At 38.9% G+C, this 27,419-nt stretch overlaps 1 protein-coding gene across 1 annotated transcript; it reads left to right on the top strand.

Moving 5' to 3' along the window:
* The first annotated feature begins 20,401 nt into the window (after positions 1 to 20,401).
* LOC306902295 (uncharacterized protein) lies at positions 20,402 to 25,710 on the top strand. Its single transcript, XM_079470754.1, has 8 exons — positions 20,402 to 20,786; positions 20,874 to 21,124; positions 21,557 to 21,695; positions 22,024 to 22,166; positions 22,459 to 22,511; positions 23,303 to 23,427; positions 24,157 to 24,471; positions 24,693 to 25,710. Exons 2-8 carry the CDS (start codon positions 20,910 to 20,912, stop codon positions 25,050 to 25,052), a joined length of 1,350 nt encoding a protein of 449 aa, XP_079326880.1. The 5' UTR covers positions 20,402 to 20,786; positions 20,874 to 20,909; the 3' UTR covers positions 25,053 to 25,710.
* Positions 25,711 to 27,419: the final 1,709 nt, after the last annotated feature.

The raw sequence follows: 27,419 nt of genomic DNA on the forward strand, positions 1-27,419 counted from the left end.
CTAGGTGGCGCTAGACCAGTAGAAATTGCTAAATTGACGCGTATTTCATTACTTAAACAATTGTGTATCACGTGACATTTGACAAACACACAAACTATTGATATCATATGATAGCTCTTCTCATTCTGAACAAATTTGCCTCTTGATCCATTGATGTCAATCAAACGGTTCAGGAGTTATTGCTGATGATGTTAAAAACGTACTTTTGCAAACTAGTTCTTTGATTTCCAAGCAATTTCAAAATTTCCACCATAGTACAATTCTCTGGACTCTCTAGGTCAATAATGATTAAAAACATGTTGAGTTTTTTTTGTTGTGTGACCATTACAGGGTCCTTTATTATATTAACGTGAAAAATGTACGTTAAAGGTTGCTACTCCTTAATAAATAATCCAACTGACTTGCAATTAAGTAGTATTATACATATTATGACTCAAAACAAGCATGCTCATCAGAAGAGGCATGCCTTCATAAAAGTCCAAAAGGTGAAATATTCATTCAAATGGGCTTTTCATACATGTCTTTGTAAGCATGTGTAGTCTGCATAGACCGTTACTGATCACCTAAGTCAAAATTCTGGGTCTAAAGGCCTATCATTCATTGAGGATGTGTGTTAGGGCCATTTCTGAAATGGATTTGACTAATTTATCCTGATAACGTGAGTCTCGCTACTGAATTGTCCGAATGACTTGATATGAGAAATGTAATCTATGTCCATGTGTGTTTGAGCATGCCTGGGTGTGTATGAGCCAATGCTGACCGTCTGACACATTATTCTGGGTGTGGGGTTATATTGTCGATTGTTGACATGTTAGTTTGCCGTCCTTGAGGCTGGTCGACATTTACTTGCCTAAACTTCTCGAAACCCGATAATTGCTGCTTGCAGCTATATTTAGGGTTTCGAGCCCGAAGGGCTGAAAACCTATTGTTTTTGTAAGGATTTTTATTCTTCTTCTTCTTATTATTATTTTTCCGCGCTAAAACGCATCGCCCAGCCCAAACCGTAAGTCGTAGAAACTCGAGACTTTGTCAATTGGTTGTATATGTGCAGGTTACTCAGATAGAGTGACCCAGCCAAATCGGCCCATAGGGGGCGCTATAGCGATGGCCAATGCGTTTGGGCTCATTGCTCGTAAACCGGATGTCGCACAACAAAGTTTTTGGTGTCATTGGAATCCTTGGCTCCAAACTTAAAAAATGGCTATCTCCGATTTCATTTCCGGTATGCAAATTTTTCCGCTAATTTGCATTTTATAAAAAAAAAAAAAAATGAACTAGTCCCTGGATTTTTGCCCAATCTGAACCAAACCAACGCTGATGAATTCTGTGGAGTGTGAATGTAAATATTCATTGAAAAAAAGTTGAAATTTCGATTCATGGTCGCTAGGGGGCATCAAAACGTCCGAACCGGAAGTAGAAAATGTAACTAAAATGGCCATAACTCGTGAAATGTATGAGCTATCTTCACGAGGCTTGGACCCTATGTGTAGACTCTCAGTCCAGGGTCACAGTAAGAAGGAGTTTGCGTTTGGCCACTAGATGGCGCTATAATATACATGAACTCTAAAAGGGCTATAACTACCCAACCGTTTGCCCGATCGACTTATTATTTGGTATGGTGTGTCTTTGTATCATGCACCATCACTGTATAAAAGGACTTTGGGGTTTCTCAAAAAACATGGCCGCCATCGGCCAATGAAGTTTGAGCACTCATTAGACAGGGTTAACGTAGGCCGATCGAAACGACACTCGCTGGGCTTGTTCGACTCATGGTCCTGAAGGTCTGTAAGAAATATGAACTCATTCGGCCACTGGGGGCGAAATAACGTTTTTGGAGTTCATAAACAATTGTGTATCACGTGACATTTGACATATACTCAAACTATGGTTATCATATGATAGCTCTTCTCATTCTGAATAACTTTGCCTCTGGACACGCTTCTGTCGATCAAACGGATCATGAGTTATCGCTGATAATGTCAAAAACCTACTTTCGCGAACTAGTCCCTGGTTTTTCAACCGATTGGAACCAAACCAATGCAGATGACTTCTGTGGAGTATGAATGTAAATAATCATTGAAAAAAAGTTGAAATTTCGATTCATACACGGTAGGGGGGGCCAAAAACTGAACTGGGCGGAGCCTATCACATTAAAATGGCCATAAATATAGAACGGATTAACACATCATCATGGGGCTTGGGACATATGTGTAGACCATCACTCTGAGGTCACCTACAAAAGAAAGTGGTGTTTGGACACTAGGTGGCGCTAAACCAGTTAAAATGGCAAAATTTAGACGCATTTCAATTCTTAAACAATTGTGTATCACGTTACATTTGACTTATACCCGAAATATTTACATCAAATCATAGTTCTCTTCATTCTGAACAACTTTGCCTCTTGAAGCATTGCTGTCAATAAAACGGTCCATTAGATATCGATGATAACGTTAAATACCTACTATTGCTAACTACTTCGCGGTTTTACGCCCTATTGGAACCAAACAAACGCAGAGTGCTTCTGTGGCGTGTGAACATCAAAAGTACTTGAAAAAAAGTTGAAATTTAAATTCATACACGGTAAGGGGGCCCAAAAACTGAACTGGGCGAAGCCTATAACACTTAAACAAACGTTGTTAGAGAAGGGTTTGAGATAGCTTCACGGGGCTTTAAACATATGTGTAGACCATCGCTCTGAGCTCACAGTAAAAATAACACGGTGATTGGACACTAGGTGGCGCTTTAACGGGAACAATGGCACTAAATACTGTAATTATGCAACTGTTATACATCTACAGGTTCTGATACGCTTTGAAAATAAACCTCTCGGCCCAGGAACTTCAGACTTCTTGAGTTTGAAAGCACCTTCGCTTCAATTTAAAAGCCAACAACAATGAAAATCGGATACTCATTAACGAATTGTCCAAATGATTTGACAGTCAGGAAAATAACATTATTGTAGTATATGTGCATGTTTCTGTAAGCATGCATAGTTTCTATGAGTTCATACCTGTCATTTTTCTGTGTCTGTGTGTGTTGGACTTTGAACCTTCATGCGTTTGTTGTGGTGTGACCCCTAAACTGTTCATGAATGCACGACTGCTTTTGACTGCCTTAAAACTCGAAACCCGATAAATGCTGCTTGTTCTTATTATTATTTTTCCGCGCTAAAACACATCGCCCAGCCCAAACCGTAAGTCGTAGAAACTCGAGACTTTGTCAATTGGTTGTATCTGTGCAGGTTACTCAGATACAGTGACCCAGCCAAATCGACCCATAGGTGGCGCTATAGCGATGGCCAATGCGTTTGGGCTCAATGCTCGTAAACCGGATGTCGCACAACAAAGTTTATGGTGTCATTGGAATCCTTGGCTCCAAACTTAAAAAATGGCTATCTCCGATTTCATTTCCGGTATGCAAATTTTTTCGCTAATTTGCATTTTATGAAAAAAAAAAAAATGAACTAGTCCCTGGATTTTTGCCCGATCGGAACCAAACCAACGCTGATGAATTCTGTGGAGTGTGAATATGAACAATCATAAAAGGAAGTTGAAATTTCGATTCAGGGTCGCTAGGGGGCATCAAAACGTCCGAACCGGAAGTAGCCAGTTTCACTCAAATGACCATAACTCGTGAACCGTTTGAGCTATCTTCACGGGGCTTAGACCGTATATGTAGAACCTCAGTCCGGGGTCACAATAAAAAAGACTCGGTGTTTGGCCCCTAGGTGGCGCTATAATAGCAAAGAACTCGAAAAGAACTATAACTATGCAACCGTTTGCCCGATCGACTTATTATTTGGTATGGCGTGTCTTTGTGTCATGCACCGTGACTGTATAAAAGGACTTTGGCGTTTCTCAAAAAACATGGCCGACATTGGCCAATGAATTTTGAGCACTCATTAGACAGGGTTAACAGAGGCCGATCGAAACGACACTCACTGGGCTTGTTCGACTCGTGGTCCTGAAGGTCTGTAAGAAATATGAACTCATTCGGCCACCGGGGGGCGAAGTAACGTTTTTAGAGTGCATAAACAATTGTGTATCACGTGACATTTGACATATACTCAAACTATTGTTATCATATGTTTGCTCTTCTCATTCTGAACAACTTTGCCTCTGGACACGCTTCTGTCGATCAAACGGTTCGTGAGTTATCGCTGACGATGTCAAAAATCTACTTTCGCGAACTTGTCCTTGGTTTTTCAACCGATCGGAACCAAACCAATGCAGATGACTTCTGTGCAGTGTGAATGTAAATAATCATTGAAAAAAAGTTGAAATTTGTATTCATACACGGTGGGGGGGGGGCAAAAACTGAACTGGGCGGAGCCTATCACATTAAAATGGCCATAAATCCAAAACGGATTAACACATCATCATGGGGCTTGGAACATATGTGTAGACCATCACTCCGAGGTCACCTACAAAAGAAGGTGCCGTTTGGACACTAGGTGGCGCTAGACCAGTAGAAATGGCAAAATTGACGCGTATTTCATTACTTGAACAATTGTGTATCACGTGACATTTGACATACACACAAACTATTGATATCATATGATAGCTCTTCTCATTCTGAACAAATTTGCCTCTTGATCTATTGATGTCAATCAAACGGTTCAGGAGTTATTGCTGATGATGTTAAAATCGTACTTTTGCAAACTAGTTCTTTGATTTTCAAGCAATTTCAAAATTTCCACCATAGTACAATTCTCTGGACTCTCTAGGTCAACAATGATTAAAAACATGTTGAGTTTTTTTTTATTGTGTGTCCATTACAGGGTCCTTTTTTATATTAAGGTGAATAATGTACGTTAAAGGTTGCTACTCCTTAATAAATAATCCAAAGGACTTGCAATTAAGTAGTATTATACATATTATGACTCAAAACAAGCATGCTCATCAGAAGAGGCATGCCTTCATAAAAGTCCAAAAGGTGAAATATTCATTCAAATGGGCTTTTCATACATGTCTTTGTAAGCATGCGTAGTCTGCATAGACTGTTACTGATCACCTAAGTCAAAATTCTGGGTCTAAAGGCCTATCATTCATTGAGGATGTGTGTTAGAGCCATTTCTGAAATGGATTTGACTAATTTATCCTGATAACGTGAGTCTTGCTACTGAATTGTCCAAATGACTTGATATGAGAAAATGTAATTATGTCCTATATGTGCATGTGTGTGTGAGCATGCCTGGGTCTGTATGAGCCAATGCTGACCCTTTGACTCATTTTTCTGGGAGTGGGGTTGTATTGTCGATTGTGGACATGTTAGTTTGCCATCCCTGAGACTGGTCGACGTTTACTTACGTAAACTTCTCGAAACCCGATAATTGCTGCTTGCAGCTATATTTAGGGTTTCGAGCACGAAGTGCTGAAAACCTATTGTTTTTGTAAGGATTTTTATTCTTCTTATTATTATTCCGCCATAAAACGCGTCGCCCAGCCCAAACCGTAAGTTGTAGAAACTCGAGACTTGGTCAGATGGTAGTAGTCTTGCTCGCTACTCAGATACTCGGAGTCAGCCATGTCGGTCCATAGGGGGCGCTACAGCGAGGAAAAGCGCCTTTTTGCTCGTAACTCCTAAACCGTTTGTCGCACACCCACGTATTTTATATCATTGTAATCATTGGCTCAAAACTTAAAACCCTCATGGCTCCGATTTTATTTCCGGTATGCAAATTTTCCCGCTAATTTGCATTTTATGAAAAAAAACAAAAATGAACTAGTCCCTGGATTTTTGCCCGATCGGAACCAAACCAACGCTGATGAATTATGTGGAGTGTGAATATAAATAATCATAAAAGAAAGTTGAAAATTCGATTCAGGGTCGCTAGGGGGCATCAAAACATCCGAACCGAAAGTTGCCTATTTCGCTAAAATGGCTATACCTAGAGAACGGTTTGAGCTATCTTCACGGGGCTTAGACCATATGTGAGGACCCTCAGTCCGGGGTCATAATAAAAAAGACTCGGTGTTTGGCCACTAGGTGGCGCTATAATAGCAAATATCTCAAAATCGGCAATAACTACCCAACCGTTGGCCCGATTGACTTATTATTTGGTATGGTGTGTCTTTGTGTCATGCACCATGACTGTATAAAAGGACTTTGGGGTTTCTCAAAAAACATGGCCGCCATCGGCCAATGAAATTTGAGCACTCATTACACAGGGTTAACGGAGGCCGATCAAAACGACACTCGCTGGGCTTGTTCGACTCGTGGCCCTGAAGGTCTGTAAGAAATATGAACTCATTCGGCCACTAGGGGGCGAAGTAACGCTTTTGGAGTGCATAAACAATTGTGTATCACGTGACATTTGACACATACTCAAACTATTTACATCATATGATAGCTCTTCTCATTCTGAACAACTTTGCCTCTGGAAATGCTTCTGTCGATCAAACGGTTCGTGAGTTATTGCTGATGATGTCAAAAACCTACTTTCGCGAACTAGTCCTTGGTTTTTCAACCGATCGGAACCAAACCAATGCAGATGACTTCTGTGGAGTGTGAATGTTAATAATCATTGAAAAAATTTGGAAATTTGTATTCATACACGGTAGGGGGAGCCAAAAACTGAACTGGGCGGAGCCTATCGCATTAAAATGGCCATAAATCCAGAACGGATTAAAACATCATCATGGGGCTTGGAACATATGTGTAGACCATCACTCCGAGGTCACCTACAAAAGAAGGTGGCGTTTGGACACTAGGTGGCGCTAGACCAGTAGAAATTGCTAAATTGACGCGTATTTCATTACTTAAACAATTGTGTATCACGTGACATTTGACAAACACACAAACTATTGATATCATATGATAGCTCTTCTCATTCTGAACAAATTTGCCTCTTGATCCATTGATGTCAATCAAACGGTTCAGGAGTTATTGCTGATGATGTTAAAAACGTACTTTTGCAAACTAGTTCTTTGATTTCCAAGCAATTTCAAAATTTCCACCATAGTACAATTCTCTGGACTCTCTAGGTCAATAATGATTAAAAACATGTTGAGTTTTTTTTGTTGTGTGACCATTACAGGGTCCTTTATTATATTAACGTGAAAAATGTACGTTAAAGGTTGCTACTCCTTAATAAATAATCCAACTGACTTGCAATTAAGTAGTATTATACATATTATGACTCAAAACAAGCATGCTCATCAGAAGAGGCATGCCTTCATAAAAGTCCAAAAGGTGAAATATTCATTCAAATGGGCTTTTCATACATGTCTTTGTAAGCATGTGTAGTCTGCATAGACCGTTACTGATCACCTAAGTCAAAATTCTGGGTCTAAAGGCCTATCATTCATTGAGGATGTGTGTTAGGGCCATTTCTGAAATGGATTTGACTAATTTATCCTGATAACGTGAGTCTCGCTACTGAATTGTCCGAATGACTTGATATGAGAAATGTAATCTATGTCCATGTGTGTTTGAGCATGCCTGGGTGTGTATGAGCCAATGCTGACCGTCTGACACATTATTCTGGGTGTGGGGTTATATTGTCGATTGTTGACATGTTAGTTTGCCGTCCTTGAGGCTGGTCGACATTTACTTGCCTAAACTTCTCGAAACCCGATAATTGCTGCTTGCAGCTATATTTAGGGTTTCGAGCACGAAGTGCTGAAAACCTATTGTTTTTGTAAGGATTTTTATTCTTCTTATTATTATTCTTCCGCCATAAAACGTGTTGCCCAGCCCAAACCGTAAATTGTAGAAACTCGAGACTTTGTCGGATGGTAGTAGTCTTGCTCGCTACTCAGATACTCAAAGCCAGCCATGTCGGTCCATAGGTGGCGCTATAGCGATGGCCAATGCGTTTGGGCTCAATGCTCGTAAATCAAATGTCGCACATTCAAGTGTTTGGTGTCATTGGAATCCTTGGCTCCAAACTTAAAAAATGGCTATCTCCGATTTCATTTCCGGTATGCAAATTTTTCCGCTAATTTGCATTTTATAAAAAATAAAAAAAATGAACTAGTCCCTGGATTTTTGTCCGATCGGAACCAAACCAACGCTGATGAATTCTGTGGAGTGTGAATATGAATAATCATAAAAGGAAGTTGAAATTTCGATTCAGGGTCGCTAGGGGGCATCAAAACGTCCGAACCGGAAGTAGCCTGTTTCACTAAAATGACCATAACTCGTGAACCGTTTGAGCTATCTTCACGGGGCTTAGACCGTATGTGTAGACCCTCAGTCCGGGGTCACAATAAAAAAGACTCGGTGTTTGGCCACTAGGTGGCGCTATAATAGCAAAGAAGTCGAAAAAGGCTATAACTACGCAACCGTTTGCCCGATTGACTTATTATTTGGTATGGTGTGTCTTTGTGTCATGCACCGTGACTGTATAAAAGGACTTTGACGTTTCTCAAAAACCATGGCCGCTATCGGCCAATGAATTTTGAGCACTCATTACACAGGGTTAACAGGGGCCGATCGAAACTACACTAGCTGGGCTTGTTCGACTCGTGGTCCTGAAGGTCTGTAAGAAATATGAACTCATTTGGCCACCGGGGGGCGAAGTAACGGTTTTAGAGTGCATAAACAATTGTGTATCACATGACATTTGACATATACTCAAACTATTTACATCATATGATAGCTCTTCTCATTCTGAACAACTTTGCCTCTGGACACGCTTCTGTCGATTGAACGGTTCGTGAGTTATCGCTGACGATGTCAAAAATCTACTTTCGCGAACTAGTCCTTGGTTTTTCAACCGATCGGAACCAAACCAATGCAGATGACTTCTGTGGAGTGTGAATGTAAATAATCATTGAAAAAAAGTTGAAATTTATATTTATACACGGTAGGGGGGTTAAAAACTGAACTGGGCGGAGCCTATCACATTAAAATGGCCATAAATCCAGAACGGATTAACACATCATCATGGGGCTTGGAACATATGTGTAGACCATCACTCTGAGGTCACCTTCAAAAGAAGGTGGCGTTTGGACGCTAGGTGGCGCTAAAACAGTAAAAATGGCAAAATTGACGCGTATTTCATTACTTAAACAATTGTGTATCACGTGACATTTGACATACACAAAAAACTATTGATATCATATGATAGCTCTTCTCATTCTGAACAAATTTGCCTCTTGATCTATTGATGTCAATCAAACGGTTCAGGAGTTATTGCTGATGATGTTAAAATCTTACTTTTGCAAACTAGTTCTTTGATTTTCAAGCAATTTAAAAATTTCCACCATAGTACAATTCTCTGGACTCTCTAGGTCAACAATGATTAAAAACATGTTGAGTTTTTTTTGTTGTGTGACCATTACAGGGTCCTTTTTTATATTAACGTGAATAATGTACGTTAAAGGTTGCTACTCCTTAATAAATAATCCAACTGACTTGCAATTAAGTAGTATTATACATATTATGACTCAAAACAAGCATGCTCATCAGAAGAGGCAAGCCTTCATAAAAGTCCAAAAGGCGAAATAGTCATTCAAATGGGCTTTTCATACATGTCTTTGTAAGCATACGTAGTCTGCATAGACCGTTACTGATCACCTAAGTCAAAATTCTGGGTCTAAAGGCCTATCATTCATTGAGGATGTGTGTTAGGGCCATTTCTGAAATGGATTTGACTAATTTATCCTGATAACGTGAGTCTCGCTACTGAATTGTCCGAATGACTTGATATGAGAAAATGTAATCTATGTCCTATATGTGCATGTGTGTGTGAGCATGCCTGGGTCTGTATGAGCCAATGCTGACCCTTTGACTAATTTTTCTGGGTGTGAGGTTGTATTGTCGATTGTTGACATGTTAGTTTGCCATCCCTGAGACTGGTCGACGTTTACTTACCTAAACTTCTCGAAACCCGATAATTGCTGCTTGCAGCTATATTTATTATTATTATTATTATTCCGCCATAAAACGCGTCGCCCAGCCCAAACCGTAAGTCGTAGAAACTTGAGACTTTGTCAGTTGGTTGTATCTGTGCAGGTTACTCAGATACAGTGACCCAGCCAAATCGGCCCATAGGGGGCGCTATAGCGATGGCCAATGCGTTTGGGCTCATTGCTCGTAAACCGGATGTCGCACAACAAAGTTTTTGGTGTCATTGGAATCCTTGGCTCCAAACTTAAAAAATGGCTATCTCCGATTTCATTTCCGGTATGCAAATTTTTCCGCTAATTTGCATTTTATAAAAAAAAAAAAAAATGAACTAGTCCCTGGATTTTTGCCCAATCTGAACCAAACCAACGCTGATGAATTCTGTGGAGTGTGAATGTAAATATTCATTGAAAAAAAGTTGAAATTTCGATTCATGGTCGCTAGGGGGCATCAAAACGTCCGAACCGGAAGTAGAAAATGTAACTAAAATGGCCATAACTCGTGAAATGTTTGAGCTATCTTCACGAGGCTTGGACCCTATGTGTAGACTCTCAGTCCAGGGTCACAGTAAGAAGGAGTTGGCGTTTGGCCACTAGGTGGCGCTATAATATACATGAACTCTAAAAGGGCTATAACTACCCAACCGTTTGCCCGATCGACTTATTATTTGGTATGGTGTGTCTTTGTATCATGCACCATCACTGTATAAAAGGACTTTGGGGTTTCTCAAAAAACATGGCCGCCATCGGCCAATGAAGTTTGAGCACTCATTAGACAGGGTTAACGTAGGCCGATCGAAACGACACTCGCTGGGCTTGTTCGACTCATGGTCCTGAAGGTCTGTAAGAAATATGAACTCATTCGGCCACTGGGGGCGAAATAACGTTTTTGGAGTTCATAAACAATTGTGTATCACGTGACATTTGACATATACTCAAACTATGGTTATCATATGATAGCTCTTCTCATTCTGAATAACTTTGCCTCTGGACACGCTTCTGTCGATCAAACGGATCATGAGTTATCGCTGATAATGTCAAAAACCTACTTTCGCGAACTAGTCCTTGGTTTTTCAACCGATAGGAACCAAACCAATGCAGATGACTTCTGTGGAGTATGAATGTAAATAATCATTGAAAAAAAGTTGAAATTTCGATTCATACACGGTAGGGGGGGCCAAAAACTGAACTGGGCGGAGCCTATCACATTAAAATGGCCATAAATATAGAACGGATTAACACATCATCATGGGGCTTGGGACATATGTGTAGACCATCACTCTGAGGTCACCTACAAAAGAAAGTGGTGTTTGGACACTAGGTGGCGCTAAACCAGTTAAAATGGCAAAATTTAGACGCATTTCAATTCTTAAACAATTGTGTATCACGTTACATTTGACTTATACCCAAAATATTTACATCAAATCATAGTTCTCTTCATTCTGAACAACTTTGCCTCTTGAAGCATTGCTGTCAATAAAACGGTCCATTAGATATCGATGATAACGTTAAATACCTACTATTGCTAACTACTTCGCGGTTTTACGCCCTATTGGAACCAAACAAACGCAGATTGCTTCTGTGGAGTGTGAACATCAAAAGTACTTGAAAAAAAGTTGAAATTTAAATTCATACACGGTAAGGGGGCCCAAAAACTGAACTGGGCGAAGCCTATAACACTTAAACAAACGTTGTTAGAGAAGGGTTTGAGATAGCTTCACGGGGCTTTAAACATATGTGTAGACCATCGCTCTGAGCTCACGGTAAAAATAACACGGTGATTGGACACTAGGTGGCGCTTTAACGGGAACAATGGCACTAAATACTGTAATTATGCAACTGTTATACATCTACAGGTTCTGATACGCTTTGAAAATAAACCTCTCGGCCCAGGAACTTCAGACTTCTTGAGTTTGAAAGCACCTTCGCTTCAATTTAAAAGCCAACAACAATGAAAATCGGATACTCATTAACGAATTGTCCAAATGATTTGACAGTCAGGAAAATAACATTATTGTAGTATATGTGCATGTTTCTGTAAGCATGCATAGTTTCTATGAGTTCATACCTCTCATTTTTCTGTGTCTGTGTGTGTTGGACTTTGAACCTTCATGCGTTTGTTGTGGTGTGACCCCTAAACTGTTCATGAATGCACGACTGCTTTTGACTGCCTTAAAACTCGAAACCCGATAAATGCTGCTTGCAGCTTTAATTATTATTATTCCGCCATAAAACGCGTCGCCCAGCCCAAACCGTAAATCGTAGAAACTCGAGACTTTGTCAGTTGGTTGTATCTGTGCAGGTTACTCAGATACAGTGACCCAGCCAAATCGGCCCATAGGTGGCGCTATAGCGATGCTCAACGCGTTTGCATTCGTAACTCCTAAACCGTTTGTCGCACACCCAAGTGTTTTATATCATTGTAATCATTGGCTCAAAACTTAAAAAATGTCTATCTCCGATTTCATTTCCGGTATGCAAATTTTCCCGCTAATTTGCATTTTATAAAAAAAAAAAAAAATGAACTAGTCCCTGGATTTTTGCCCGATCGGAACCAAACCAACGCTGATGAATTCTGTGGAGTGTGAATATAAATATTCGTTGAAAAAAAGTTGAAATTTCGACTCAGGGTCGCTAGGGGGCTCTAAAACGTCTGAACCGATAGTTGCCTATTTCACTAAAATGGCTATATCAAGAGAACGGTTTGAGATATCTTCACGGGGCTTATACCATATGTGTAGACCCTCAGTCCGGGGTCACAATAAAAATAACTCGGTGTTTGGCCACTAGTTGGCGCTATAATAGCAAAGAACACGAAAAGGGCTATAACTACCCAACCGTTTGCCCGATCGACTTATTATTAGGGTTTCGAGCCCGAAGGGCTGAAAACCTATTGTTTTTGTAAGGATTTTTATTATTATTAGGGTTTCGAGCCCGAAGGGCTGAAAACCTATTGTTTTTGTAAGGATTTTTAGGGTTTCGAGCCCGAAGGGCTGAAAACCTATTGTTTTTGTAAGGATTTTTATTATTATTATTATTATTATTATTATTCCGCCATAAAACGCGTTGGCCAGCCCAAACCGTAAGTCGTAGAAACTTGAGACTTTGTCAATTGGTTGTATCTGTGCAGGTTACTCAGATACAGTGACCCAGCCAAATCGTCCCATAGGGGGCGCTACAGCGATGCTGAACGCGTTTGCATTCGTAACTCCTAAACCGTTTGACGCACACCCAAGTGTTTTATATCATTGTAATCATTGGCTCAAAACTTGAAAAATGGCTATCTCCGATTTCATTTCCGGTATGCAAATTTTGCCGCTAATTTGCATTTTTTCAAAAAAAACAAAAATGATCTACTCACTGGATTTTTGCCCGATCGGAACCAAACCAACGCTGATGAATTCTGTGGAGTGTGAATATAAATATTCGTTGAAAAAAAGTTGAAATTTCGACTCAGGGTCGCTAGGGGGCTCTAAAACGTCTGAACCGATAGTTGCCTATTTCACTAAAATGGCTATATCAAGAGAACGGTTTGAGCTATCTTCACGGGGCTTATACCATATGTGTAGACCCTCAGTCCGGGGTCACAATAAAAATAACTCGGTATTTGGCCACTAGTTGGCGCTATAATAGCAAAGAACACGAAAAGGGCTATAACTACCCAACAGTTTGCCCGATTGACTTATTATTTGGTATGGTGTGTCTTTGTGTCATGCACCGTGACTGTATAAAAGGACTTTGGCTCTTCTCAAAAAACCTGGCCGCCATCGGCCAATGAAATTTGAGCACTCATTAGACAGGGTTAACGGAGGCCGATCAAAATGACACTCGCTGGGCTTGTTCCTGTCCTGGTCCTGAAGGTCTGTAAGAAATATGAACTCATTTGGCCACTGGGGGCGAAATAACGTTTTTGGAGTGCTTAAACAATTGTGTATCACATGACATACATCTAAAGGCTCTGATACGCTTTGAAAATAAACGTCTCGGCCCAGGAACTTCAGACTTCTTGAGTTTGAAAGCACCTTCGCTTCAATTTAAAATGCAACAACAATGAAAATCGGATACTCATTAACAAATTGTCCAAATGATTTGACAGTCAGAAAAATAACATTCTTGTAGTATATGTGCATGTTTCTGTAATCATGCATAGTTTCTATGAGTTGATACCTGTAATTTTTCTGTGCGTGTGTGTGTTGGACTTTGATCCTTCATGCGTTTGTTGTGGTGTGACCCCCTAAACTGTTCATGAATGCATGACTGCTTTTGACTGCCTTAAAACTCGAAACCCGATAAATGCTGCTTGCAGCTTTAATTATTATTATTATTATTATTATTATTATTCCGCCATAAAACGCGTTGGCCAGCCCAAACCGTAAGTCGTAGAAACTTGAGACTTTGTCAATTGGTTGTATCTGTGCAGGTTACTCAGATACAGTGACCCAGCCAAATCGTCCCATAGGGGGCGCTACAGCGATGCTGAACGCGTTTGCATTCGTAACTCCTAAACCGTTTGACGCACACCCAAGTGTTTTATATCATTGTAATCATTGGCTCAAAACTTGAAAAATGGCTATCTCCGATTTCATTTCCGGTATGCAAATTTTGCCGCTAATTTGCATTTTTTCAAAAAAAACAAAAATGATCTACTCACTGGATTTTTGCCCGATCGGAACCAAACCAACGCTGATGAATTCTGTGGAGTGTGAATATAAATATTCGTTGAAAAAAAGTTGAAATTTCGACTCAGGGTCGCTAGGGGGCTCTAAAACGTCTGAACCGATAGTTGCCTATTTCACTAAAATGGCTATATCAAGAGAACGGTTTGAGCTATCTTCACGGGGCTTATACCATATGTGTAGACCCTCAGTCCGGGGTCACAATAAAAATAACTCGGTATTTGGCCACTAGTTGGCGCTATAATAGCAAAGAACACGAAAAGGGCTATAACTACCCAACAGTTTGCCCGATTGACTTATTATTTGGTATGGTGTGTCTTTGTGTCATGCACCGTGACTGTATAAAAGGACTTTGGCTCTTCTCAAAAAACCTGGCCGCCATCGGCCAATGAAATTTGAGCACTCATTAGACAGGGTTAACGGAGGCCGATCAAAATGACACTCGCTGGGCTTGTTCCTGTCCTGGTCCTGAAGGTCTGTAAGAAATATGAACTCATTTGGCCACTGGGGGCGAAATAACGTTTTTGGAGTGCTTAAACAATTGTGTATCACATGACATACATCTAAAGGCTCTGATACGCTTTGAAAATAAACGTCTCGGCCCAGGAACTTCAGACTTCTTGAGTTTGAAAGCACCTTCGCTTCAATTTAAAATGCAACAACAATGAAAATCGGATACTCATTAACAAATTGTCCAAATGATTTGACAGTCAGAAAAATAACATTCTTGTAGTATATGTGCATGTTTCTGTAATCATGCATAGTTTCTATGAGTTGATACCTGTAATTTTTCTGTGCGTGTGTGTGTTGGACTTTGATCCTTCATGCGTTTGTTGTGGTGTGACCCCCTAAACTGTTCATGAATGCATGACTGCTTTTGACTGCCTTAAAACTCGAAACCCGATAAATGCTGCTTGCAGCTTTAATTATTATTATTATTATTATTCCGCCATAAAACGCGTTGGCCAGCCCAAACCGTAAGTCGTAGAAACTCGAGACTTTGTCAATTGGTTGTATCTGTGCAGGTTACTCAGATACAGTGACCCAGCCAAATCGGCCCATAGGGGGCGCTACAGCGATGCTGAACGCGTTTGCATTCGTAACTCCTAAACCGTTTGACGCACACCCAAGTGTTTTATATCATTGTAATCATTGGCTCAAATCTTGAAAAATGGCTATCTCCGATTTCATTTCCGGTATGCAAATTTTGCCGCTAATTTGCATTTTTTCAAAAAAAACAAAAATGATCTACTCCCTGGATTTTTGCCCGATCGGAACCAAACCAACGCTGATGAATTCTGTGGAGTGTGAATATAAATATTCGTTGAAAAAAAGTTGAAATTTCGACTCAGGGTCGCTAGGGGGCTCTAAAACGTCTGAACCGATAGTTGCCTATTTCACTAAAATGGCTATATCAAGAGAACGGTTTGAGCTATCTTCACGGGGCTTATACCATATGTGTAGACCCTCAGTCCGGGGTCACAATAAAAATAACTCGGTGTTTGGCCACTAGTTGGCGCTATAATAGCAAAGAACACGAAAAGGGCTATAACTACCCAACAGTTTGCCCGATTGACTTATTATTTGGTATGGTGTGTCTTTGTGTCATGCACCGTGACTGTATAAAAGGACTTTGGCTCTTCTCAAAAAACCTGGCCGCCATCGGCCAATGAAATTTGAGCACTCATTAGACAGGGTTAACGGAGGCCGATCAAAATGACACTCGCTGGGCTTGTTCCTGTCCTGGTCCTGAAGGTCTGTAAGAAATATGAACTCATTTGGCCACTGGGGGCGAAATAACGTTTTTGGAGTGCTTAAACAATTGTGTATCACGTGACATACATCTAAAGGCTCTGATACGCTTTGAAAATAAACGTCTCGGCCCAGGAACTTCAGACTTCTTGAGTTTTAAAGCACCTTCGCTTCAATTTAAAATGCAACAACAATGAAAATCGGATACTCATTAACAAATTGTCCAAATGATTTGACAGTCAGAAAAATAACAGTCTTGTAGTATATGTGCATGTTTCTGTAAGCATGCATAGTTTCTATGAGTTGATACCTGTCCTTTTTCTGTGCGTGTGTGTGTTGGACTTTGATCCTTCATGCGTTTGTTGTGGTGTGACCCCCTAAACTGTTCATGAATGCATGACTGCTTTTGACTGCCTTAAAACTCGAAACCCGATAAATGCTGCTTGCAGCTTTAATTTGGTATGTTGTGTCTTTGTGTCATGCACCGTGACTGTATAAAAGGACTTTGGCTTTTCTCAAAAAACATGGCCGCCATCGGCCAATGAAATTTGAGCACTCATTAGACAGGGTTAACGGAGGCCGATCAAAATGACACTCGCTGGGCTTGTTCCTGTCCTGGTCCTGAAGGTCTGTAAGAAATATGAACTCATTTGGCCACTGGGGGCGAAATAACGTTTTTGGAGTGCTTAAACAATTGTGTATCACGTGACATACATCTACAGGCTCTGATACGCTTTGAAAATAAACGTCTCGGCCCAGGAACTTCAGACTTCTTGAGTTTGAAAGCACCTTCGCTTCAATTTAAAAGGCAACAACAATGAAAATCGGATACTCATTAACAAATTGTCCAAATGATTTGACAGTCAGAAAAATAACATTCTTGTAGTATATGTGCATGTTTCTGTAAGCATGCATAGTTTCTATGAGTTGATACCTGTCATTTTTCTGTGCGTGTGTGTGTTGGACTTTGATCCTTCATGCGTTTGTTGTGGTGTGACCCCCTAAACTGTTCATGAATGCATGACTGCTTTTGACTGCCTTAAAACTCGAAACCCGATAAATGCTGCTTGCAGCTTTAATTTTATATGTGTTCAATATAAACAAATGGGTATATATATAACCTTATATGTAATATTACTCATTGTGAGAAATTGCTCAAGCTGTGTTGTCTAAAGCATTTAAAGTGGCACAGCACTTGATATGATTTTATTTCAACTCAAATGTTGTGGTATTTATGTCTTCACAGTAATTAAAAAAGAATATTAATACAGTTTTGTAAAAACTGGCATTATCACCCTAAAGAGTCTACTGGCTCAAGTAGCTTCACTATTTTTTTTCGTTCACCTTAAAGCATCCGCACACCTGGACTCCAACCACCACCATCACTTAAATAAGGTTTAAAAAAAGTTACAAGGCACAGGTAACAAAAGGAGGAAACACCCAGTAGAAAAGCCTTGCTACATTCTTATTAACATGAAATATACATCTTGAAATTTATTGTTAACTTGAGTTGCATGGACTGTTTGATGTTCCTGATACACTTTTAACTTTAAAAAGTTTAAATTGTTAGATTTTATATGACATATTGACATATTGGTCATATTGTGATTGTATACTCTGTCTAGCTTTCATTTAGATTTCAGCTAATGTTACTGTGCACCTTTTGGTCAATGTTGTAGATATACGAAGTTTATGTGTTACTGTATTGCCAGCTGCTGGACATTGACAAAACTACAGAATGTAACTGAAGTGCACACTGCAGCTCTAGTTCTGGTAGGGCTGTGCAATTAATTGAAAATTAATCTTAATCGAATAATAATACAAATATCATTTTCATATTCATTTCACGTTGTAACCATTAACTTTCTAACAAATTACATCTCTTCCGGTGCTGTGATGGCCGAGTGGTTAAGGCGTTGGACTTGAAATCCAATGGGGTCTCCCCGCGCAGGTTCGAACCCTGCTCGCAGCGATTGCCTTTTTTGTGAGGATCTGAAAATTGCGTCACACTCGATCCTAATTTCAACAAATTGCATAACTTTCGTCTGATAGCAGTAATCGTAATATGACATTATTTTAATCTATACACCATAAAAATGATATTTTGATGCCAGCATTGCAACTCGTTTTTAAATAGCGTTAAATGTTACCGCGAACTGCCTCTAGATGGTGCACTGACCGTAGAAAAAGCTGCACTACTTCCTATCCTTTTCGAAAGCATTCAAATGTGGAGGTAGATGCTGTAACTAGTCTTCCATAAAGTCATAAAGATTGGAGAATATGTATCAAGAAAAGGGACAATTGATAATGGAACGCCTCGAGGAAGCGTAATAAATCCTATTTTGTTTTGTATTTATATTGATAAATGATGTATTTGCTTTCTTGGATTGAAGTATAAATATATAATTGTTTGCAGATGATGGAGCTTTGTGGTCAAGAGGCAGGAACATGGACTATATTATAAAAAAATGAAATCAGCATTTATATAAGGTTGAAAGTTGGTCATATAAATAGGGATTTAGATTATCTGTAGAGAAAACCAAAGTACATTATCTTTACAAATAAAATAATAAGAACAGAACAAAAAATTAAATTATATAATAAAGAATCGGAGCAAGTCACATTAATTAGGTTTTTAGGTATGTGGTTTGATTATAGGATTAAATGGAATAAACATATTAGATTAGATGATTAGATTAGATTCGACTTTATTGTCATTATACATATACAAGTACAATGTAACGAAATGTAGTTTAGGTCTAACCAGAAGTGCAATTAGCAAGTGCAGGATATACAGTTTAAATAACTACAGAATACAATATTAGGAAAATACTATACAGTAGGTATGTTCTATGAAAATATGACAGTATATGTACTATGAACAATATATACAGATGGCTATATACTATGAACATAATGTACAAGTGGCTATGAACAGATAATAAACAGTAGTGCAAGTGACTTAAGTGAGCATAAATTATAGACATTAGCAATTAAAGTTGCAGTGCAATAGATGAGTTAATGCAGTTGTTGAAGTTACAGTGCAGTGGATGAGTTATGCAGCTATTGAAGTACACTTATAAGATAAGTGTAAACAAATTTTAAATGTAATGAGATGTATTTCAGGATGTGAATGGGTGGCAGATAGGATGGCACTAATAACTATATATATAACAATGATAAGAGCAATTATAGATTATGGATGCATGGCGTATGGGTCTGCATCAAAGACACAATTAGGGAAATAGAAAGGATCCAGGCAAAGGCATTGAAAATATGTGGCGGAGGTTACCCATCCTCACCAATCTCTGCGTTACAGGCTGAAGTGGGGGAGATGCCAGTGCAACAATTGGGATTGAACAATTGGATATCAAATCATCTCTCAGTGTTTACAGGAGAACTAATGGCAATCGTGATAGCAGTGGAGTGAGCAAATCTTTAATATGCTCAGATTTAAGTTCTGCCTTGTTGTGCATAGATGCACAGAGGTCCGATACAAGACTAGATATAGTATTAGAAATTATGGAAACTCTTAATATGATGGAACATACAAATAAGGTAGTTCAATTTATGTGGATGCCAGCCCATAAAGGAGTATCAGGGAATGAGGAGGCAGACAAACTAGCAAAACAAGATATGGCAAAAGATAGCACATGGATATAATGTACAGCAAAGGAGAAATCAAGTCAATTATAAAAGGAGAGATTATTAAAAACTGGCAATCATTCTGGGATAATGAACAAATGTAGACATCTTCGTTCAATTCAAGGGAGTTTGGAATCAAAGAAACAGAGGAACATGTAATTGTACATTGTAATAAATATGCTGAAGAGAGAGAAGTAATTTAGTTGGAGAATTAAAGAAAATAGGGCTTCAGCAGTTATCATTGATGGAAGTGTTGAATATGGCTGGATGATATATAGACAATTAATACTATTTCTAAGGGATACCCAGTTGATTCATAGAATATCATTGGTTTATTTATTTGTATCTTGTATTATTATTTTATTTATGTTGGGGAGGATCTGGGAGTTTGATGGGGGAGCTGAACACGCAGCAACATTGAACATACGGGTCCTGACTAGTAGGGAAACAAGGGATAAAAGTATCTGATTCATTGACACAGTAGATGGCGGTCATGCTCTGTTAAAGACGGCGATCAGCCAAAGAAGAAACAAGAAGAAGAAGAAGAAGAAGAAAAATAAGAAGTTACTAGTCTTCCACAGATCATTTCTAAACAATCAAATTCACAATCTGACAGCAATACTACAGCGTGACCGCTTTCAACCCGCTTTCACAGACATTTAACGTTTAAGCTTTATTTGTTTTTTGGTGGTCGATCTGCAATGAAGGGATGGCTTAAAACAAGAGGGGTTAATCTGATTGAGTTAATCTGACTTGAGGCACAGCTGGACAGATTCCAAAGCGCTATATCATTAGAAGGGTAGAAGGCATTCAGTTCAGAACTGGCCTTTCGAGGACAGCTGCACCAGTTTGGAATCCAGTAAGGGAAATCAGTCAGATTGTTATTGATATTTCAAATCAGGTACATCATTTTGACTGGCCCTTAAATTTCTGTTTGTTTTCTCAGGTGTCAACTTGCTAGTTTATATCCGAACACTATAGGATGTCCGGCTTGGGAAAATTACGCGTCGCTGTCATCGGGGCCGGTGCTGCGGGATTGTGCGCTGCCCGCCATCTTCTCTCTCGACCAGACACCTTTGCGCCACCTGTAGTGTACGAACTGACCAAGAACATTGGAGGGACGTGGGTCTATGAGGAAAAAGTGGGCTATTACGACAATGGCTTACCTATCCACAGCAGCTTGTACAGGGACCTTAGGTGAATACCCAAAATCGTTTTATTAAAATCCTTATTTTATGTGTATAAAGAAAGAAATACAACACCTCAGTATAAAGGGCAAAACATACAACTTTTGTTAAAAATACTGATAGATTGATAGTGATCAGTAGTGAAATGTTTCTCTTTCATACAGAGATGGAGGCTAACAACTCTATGTAACATTGTATTAGTATAATAAAACTGATAAAATGTTTTAAAAGCTTTGTTTTGCATTTGTAAAAAAAAACTGGTCAAAGCCATAATAATAATGCATAGAAAGTTTCTGTTTTTTAAATTATTGAAACAGAAATACTCTTGTGTTGCAAATGTACTGTACTGTATCTACCATCCTCTTTCAGTATCTCTAATATCTGCAAAACGGTGTTGTAGTTATTTTTTTGTGTTATTGTGTATTCTGTCTTCACTTGACAGAACCAATATTCCTAAGGAGGTGATGTCTTTCCCTGATTTTCCATTTGCTAAACATCTCCCTTCCTTTGTCCATCACACCGAAGTGAGAAAATATCTTGAAGAGTACAGTCACCATTTTCATCTGTGGGACCATATACAGGTAAAAACATTTTTAGCCTTTTTTATTCTTACACCTCTGTGTGCACGTTAAATAAATACCGGATAAAAGGTTACAATACTGTGTCTCACATGGTATTTGACAGATAATCATTTATTTCACTCTCATGACAAATCAGTCTGTGCTACTTTGTTGAACAGTTATCTTTACTGTACATTTATGATCCGTTGAGATAGCATAGTGGAAAACTACTGGAGAGTTTAAGGCCTGTACAGTGGACTGAAATGTTACTGATTTATTAATATGCTTGATAGCGGTCAGTCTAAACATTACATAAGGCTTTTAAATGTGTTCACTCTCTTCTATTAAGTTTGGCACCACTGTGGCCGCAGTGAATCCAGTGAAGGTAAAGGATGGTTGGAATGGGTTGGCTTGGAATGTCACTTCCAATGATGGCCTAGACCAAGGCAAGTCTACTACAGAGAGATTTGACGCTGTTATGGTGTGTAATGGGTAAGTGCACATTAAAACAAGAAAACATGCTCCAAGATTCCTTCCGTGAAGCATTGCAGTTCAAATTTGCATGGCCAGATCGATAAGGACATTGCATGAACGAAGTGGATTAAACAGTAACTTATGATGCAACCAAATGATTGCATTTTAATCATGTATAGTATGTACTGTTATCTGTAGCCTTTATAAAAGTCAGCTTTGATTTTATACTTTGACAAAAACATGTAAGTAGTTATTTAGAAGTAACAGAATGTACTATTTTTCAAACAAAATTTGTGTTTTTATTTTACAGGCATTTTTATGATCCATACATCCCTGCAATACCTGGACTGGAAAAATTCAAAGGTTTTCCCTTCCACAAATCACATCATGAAAGAAGTATCTGTGTGATTTGCAGTGTTTCTGATATGTGCCTAGACTTGTACATTTGTGAAGAATGCTTTGCTGTTGCAACATGTTATCAGTTTATCAGCATGGCATTGCTTAAAGCTTTAGATTGAACCATGGCTGTATTTGAAGAGCAGATCCAATTTTGGTTAATCATTATCCTAGTTAAAATTTCTTGATTATAAGGTAAACGTTTCAGTTTCCAGCTCTGTCAAGATAAGACTTTGCTATTAGATGATGCGTGATAAAGTGTTACATAATTTATTTTAGGTTTGTTAGAACTATTTTTTTATGTTTACACTACATAGACGAGTTAAGATTATAGTCACCCAAAAGTGAGAATTGTCTACTGTATAATCGCATGTCGGTCCAATCATTCATTGGCAGTCCCTGTTCAATTCAATACAATTCGTTTTTATTATATAGACAAGCGGTAAATTATTTGGATTGACATGCTAGTAAGTAAATAATGACATTGGAGAACTAATCAATTAAAGGTCTGGTCAGTGAAATTACACTCTAACCCTCCCTTTCGAAACACTACGACGGCTGACAGAACATGCCGCATTACATGCAAGGGGTGTACGTTGATAGAAATAGCTCATTCTAAGTTAATAAAAACATAACGCTTCATTTTGTAAGCTCTTTATACATCTCTTTAGGCATAGCTATGCATATTATAATCCATTTCTATCAATAGATGCAATCACGAAAATCTAGTTTTTGTCTAATTGTGTGTGTCTATTTAGGGACCCTGATGCACAGTCATGATTACCGCAGTGCTGAACCTTTGGCTGGAAAATCGGTCGTTGTGCTTGGAGCCGGTCTTTCTGGGCTAGATATTGCCATGGAGCTCTCCAATGTTGATGCTAAGGTCTTAACAATATTATACAAACCAAATGGGAAAACAATTTAACACTGTTAAGTATGTGCATAAATGTAAGTGAAATGGTCAGAGAAACACTAGTGTGTCCTCAGGTGCATGAAGGAAAAAATGTCCAACAAGTCTGCACAGAGGACTACTATAAAAAAAGCTTGATTCATTACAAAAGCATAGTGAGCAAAAGCAGTGCATGGAATTAAAACCAGACCAGGGGTCAAACGTTAACGTCTTTAGCTTTATTGCTCGGTTAAAGGTACAGTGTATGAAATTTAGCAGTGAGGTTATGAATTGCAACCAATGGCTCACTCCACCCCTCCGTTTTGAAGCACTATGGCGGCTGATGCAGTACTGTGATGTCATTGCATTTACTCCGTTTAGGGCTACAGTACAAACGATATGGTGAATTCCATGTAAGGGAACCCGCAGTGTATGTACAGCTTTCCTTCCCAGGGGATTGCACAAAGTCAGAAACAAATGTATAACAAAATTCAATGCAAGTCACTTTTGATAAAAGCGTCTGCCTAATGCGTAAATTAAATGTAGAAAGGAGTAACTCATTCTAAGGTAATAAAACATAATAACACTCCTTTATGTAAGGTCTTCTTTATACACCTCTGAAATCATAGTTATGTATATTTGATACAATAGTTCCCCAAAAAAACACACTGACAAGACAACAATGTACAATGTTTTATTCAACTTGACCATTTTTATCCCCAGGTTATTCTAAGTCATGGACAGCGTCCTTTGAAATGTCCCCTTCCTTCAGGAGTCCAGCAGGCTCCTCCAGTCACTTCTGTACTAGATGATGGCTCTCTGGAGTTCAAGGATGGGAAGAGGACTAAGCCAGAGGTGTTCCTAATGTGTACAGGCTACAACTTCACCTTTCCTTTTCTGGATGAGAAAGTGGGTGTAAAAGTAGAAGAGCACCTAGTCTGGCCACTCTACAAATTCCTAATACCTCCAGCCTACCCGTCACTATTTATAGTGGGCATCTGCAGAGCTATATGCCCCTTCCCTCATTTCCACATTCAGGTTAGTAGGGTAGCGTGACAACGCAGATTATTTTGGTTACAAGAAATATATACTGAAGGAATGGATCACTCTTCTTTCTATGGCAGTATGACATATTTTACATTTGCCCTTTATGTCCTTTTTAGAGATGCTTTTAAATTCTTACTATAATTCTTGCCATCTATGTTTATTATTTAAAATCATTGTGTCTTGTCTTTCTTTTCCTTCAATTATCTCCCTAGTCTCAGTTTGTCCTGTCAGTATTAGATGGGTCCTTCTCCCTTCCCACACGTGAGGAGATGGAGAAAGACATTGAATTGGACATTGCCGCCCGCCGTGCTCGTGGGATTTCCACCCGCCACATCCTTAAACTGGATTCTGAGCAATGGGCCTATAATGATCAGCTTGCCCAGCTGGGAGGATTCCAGCCCCTCCCACGCTTTTGGAGCAATCTGTATGAATCAAATAAGGTGTTCCGTGCTCGAGACATGCTCAGTTACAAGACCTTCAACTACACCGTTCTCAGTGAAATGGAGTGGGCAGTGCACAATTTCCATGGCCAGCAGTTACAGAATCCTTTGCCTGTTGAAAAACAAATGTAATATGTGATGGGAAAGATACACTATTATTAAGGTGCTAACAGGCACCCTATGCCAATGTAGCAAGTTATATTAGAATATTAACAAATTTCTCAAAATTGTAATGTTTTAAAAAAAAATAACGTATAACCATATTCTTTAATTTTTATAATGTAGGTAAGATTCTAATTCTGTTATTTGTGACATGCGCTCATTAAAAGTGCAGAATAAGCTACTTTTACAATAAATTATATACAAGTATTTGTACTTAGTCTGTCAAATTACAGTGTCATACAAGGCTTGATACTGTACAGTATTTCTACATTGCAGCATAATATGAAAATGTGTTATGTACTGTAACCGGGCTGTTTATGAAAAGGCACCGCTGGGATTCGAACCCAGGATCTCCTGTTTACTAGACAGGCGCTTTAACCATCTAAGCCACGGCGCCTCGTAGGATCAGGCCGGAGTTATGACGTCAAGACTGTCACATGTGTGATCATTAACATTTCACGAGGGAATGACATGAAACTTTACTCCATTCTTTAATCGAACACTTTTACACAAAATTCCGTCACTGTGATTACGTGTTCTGGTTATATGCAAGTAATGCAACTTTAACCTTATTCCACATTGGTTCAGTATTATTTCCATTATGGAAATAAAGTTACGAGACGATAGCTAACGTTACGTTTAGACGGTAAATGTCATGCATAACGATAACACCTCGTAAATATTTTAGACAAAAAAACTAACACTCCCTATTTTATAGAGGAAACTAATACAAAGCTCTAGATATATTATGTAAAGTGTTTCTAAACAGCTAAAATGTATTTCCTAAACTAACGGTCTATTTTAATTCGATAGATTATTGTGCCTGTTTAACTGTACAGGTGGTTCAAGAAATGTAATTATTTTCATCTTGTGAATGAAATGTCTGCGTTAGAGAACAAATGTAACGTTAATTTTCGTCACAATGTCGAACAACGAGACACGAGACAATATGCTAATGCTAACAATAATACAGCTAACGGTATCGTTAGCGCCACATGATGGCAGTGCTCCCTAATTTACATGACCAGTTGCATCACAAATGGTTCTTTATTTAACGTTCTTCATCATTCGACTGTTATCCGTTTTCTATTTTGTAAAATATATTTGAAGCACTTTAAAATTTAAAACGCTTGATGTTGAAATCATGATAAATAACATGACGTTTACCGGCTGCGCAGAACAAAACGAAAATCTTACTCACTTATGTCTGCGTATTTTTCCAGGCAACTTTCACTTATGTCGACATCCCATATTAGGGCGAACGCGTTTTATAAAAGTCCGTTGGTATTGTTCATGAACCGCTTCACCAGACCTATGTTACACTCCTAAATGTTGGAAACGGCAAAATGTCACTTTACATTCTGTTTATTTGAAATCCCATTCTGTGACCAGCCAACTATTTGACTTTATAACATAATATTCACTTGTAAAACGATAGACTTGGTCACATGTGTAGAAAAGTCTTCTATTCTGCTTCCAGGTGTTTTTGCTTAACTTTTTTCGTTTCATTTGACTCATTTCGCTTCAAGCCACAGCTTTTCCTAATGATGTAATATCCTGCATCCCACAATGTTTAATAAAGTCCTGACACAGATGTCTTTTTGTTTGCTGTGAAATGGGAAGACGTTTTGTAAATTTTTGTTCAGTGTTATTTCATATCTTACAATCAGTGATATGTTAAAAAGTAGCTTTACACTGCTTTAATACCTCCAGAATAAAGTGAATGTGACAGGGAAGGATATTTCATATTACCTTGAATGGAAGTGATATGCCACTGAGGATGCGATTACTATTGTTCTATGTATGTTCTCTCTTGGACACGAGCGGCGTCTTAAGTGCCTTCTCAAAAGGGCAGTAAATCACTTTCCCGCTCACTCTTTTCACAACTCCAACTGGTGGAACATTCTTCCTCCAGATTCCTTCTGTGAATACTTGACAGACAAGTGAAAAAAAAAAACCCTCTCTCTTTCTCTCAACAGGTATTGTTCTGGCTTTTGTTGAAACTAGTAACTTTGTGTAAGCACCTATTGAATTATTGCTCCTGTATGACGTATCGGTTATTGCTCACTGAACTCTCTGTAAATCGCTTTGGATAAAATGACTAAATGTAAAATTTATATTCTATGTGCTGAAAGTTGAAGATGGAGAAATGTATTAAGAGATAGCTCCCTCTATCCAAACATGCCTATTTTCCTTCTGTTTAGTATGTAGAAACAGTACACCAATGAGTATAGTATGTCTGAAACAGTGGACATGGAGGAGCTGTGAGATTCAAGTAGGATGCAGTATTTCTGGAATGTACTAGCCTAATATTGACCTTGCATACTGATCAGTATA

This window comes from Barbatula barbatula (assembly GCF_947034865.1).
Source record: "Barbatula barbatula genome assembly, chromosome: 1".
Lineage (NCBI taxonomy): Eukaryota > Metazoa > Chordata > Actinopteri > Cypriniformes > Nemacheilidae > Barbatula > Barbatula barbatula.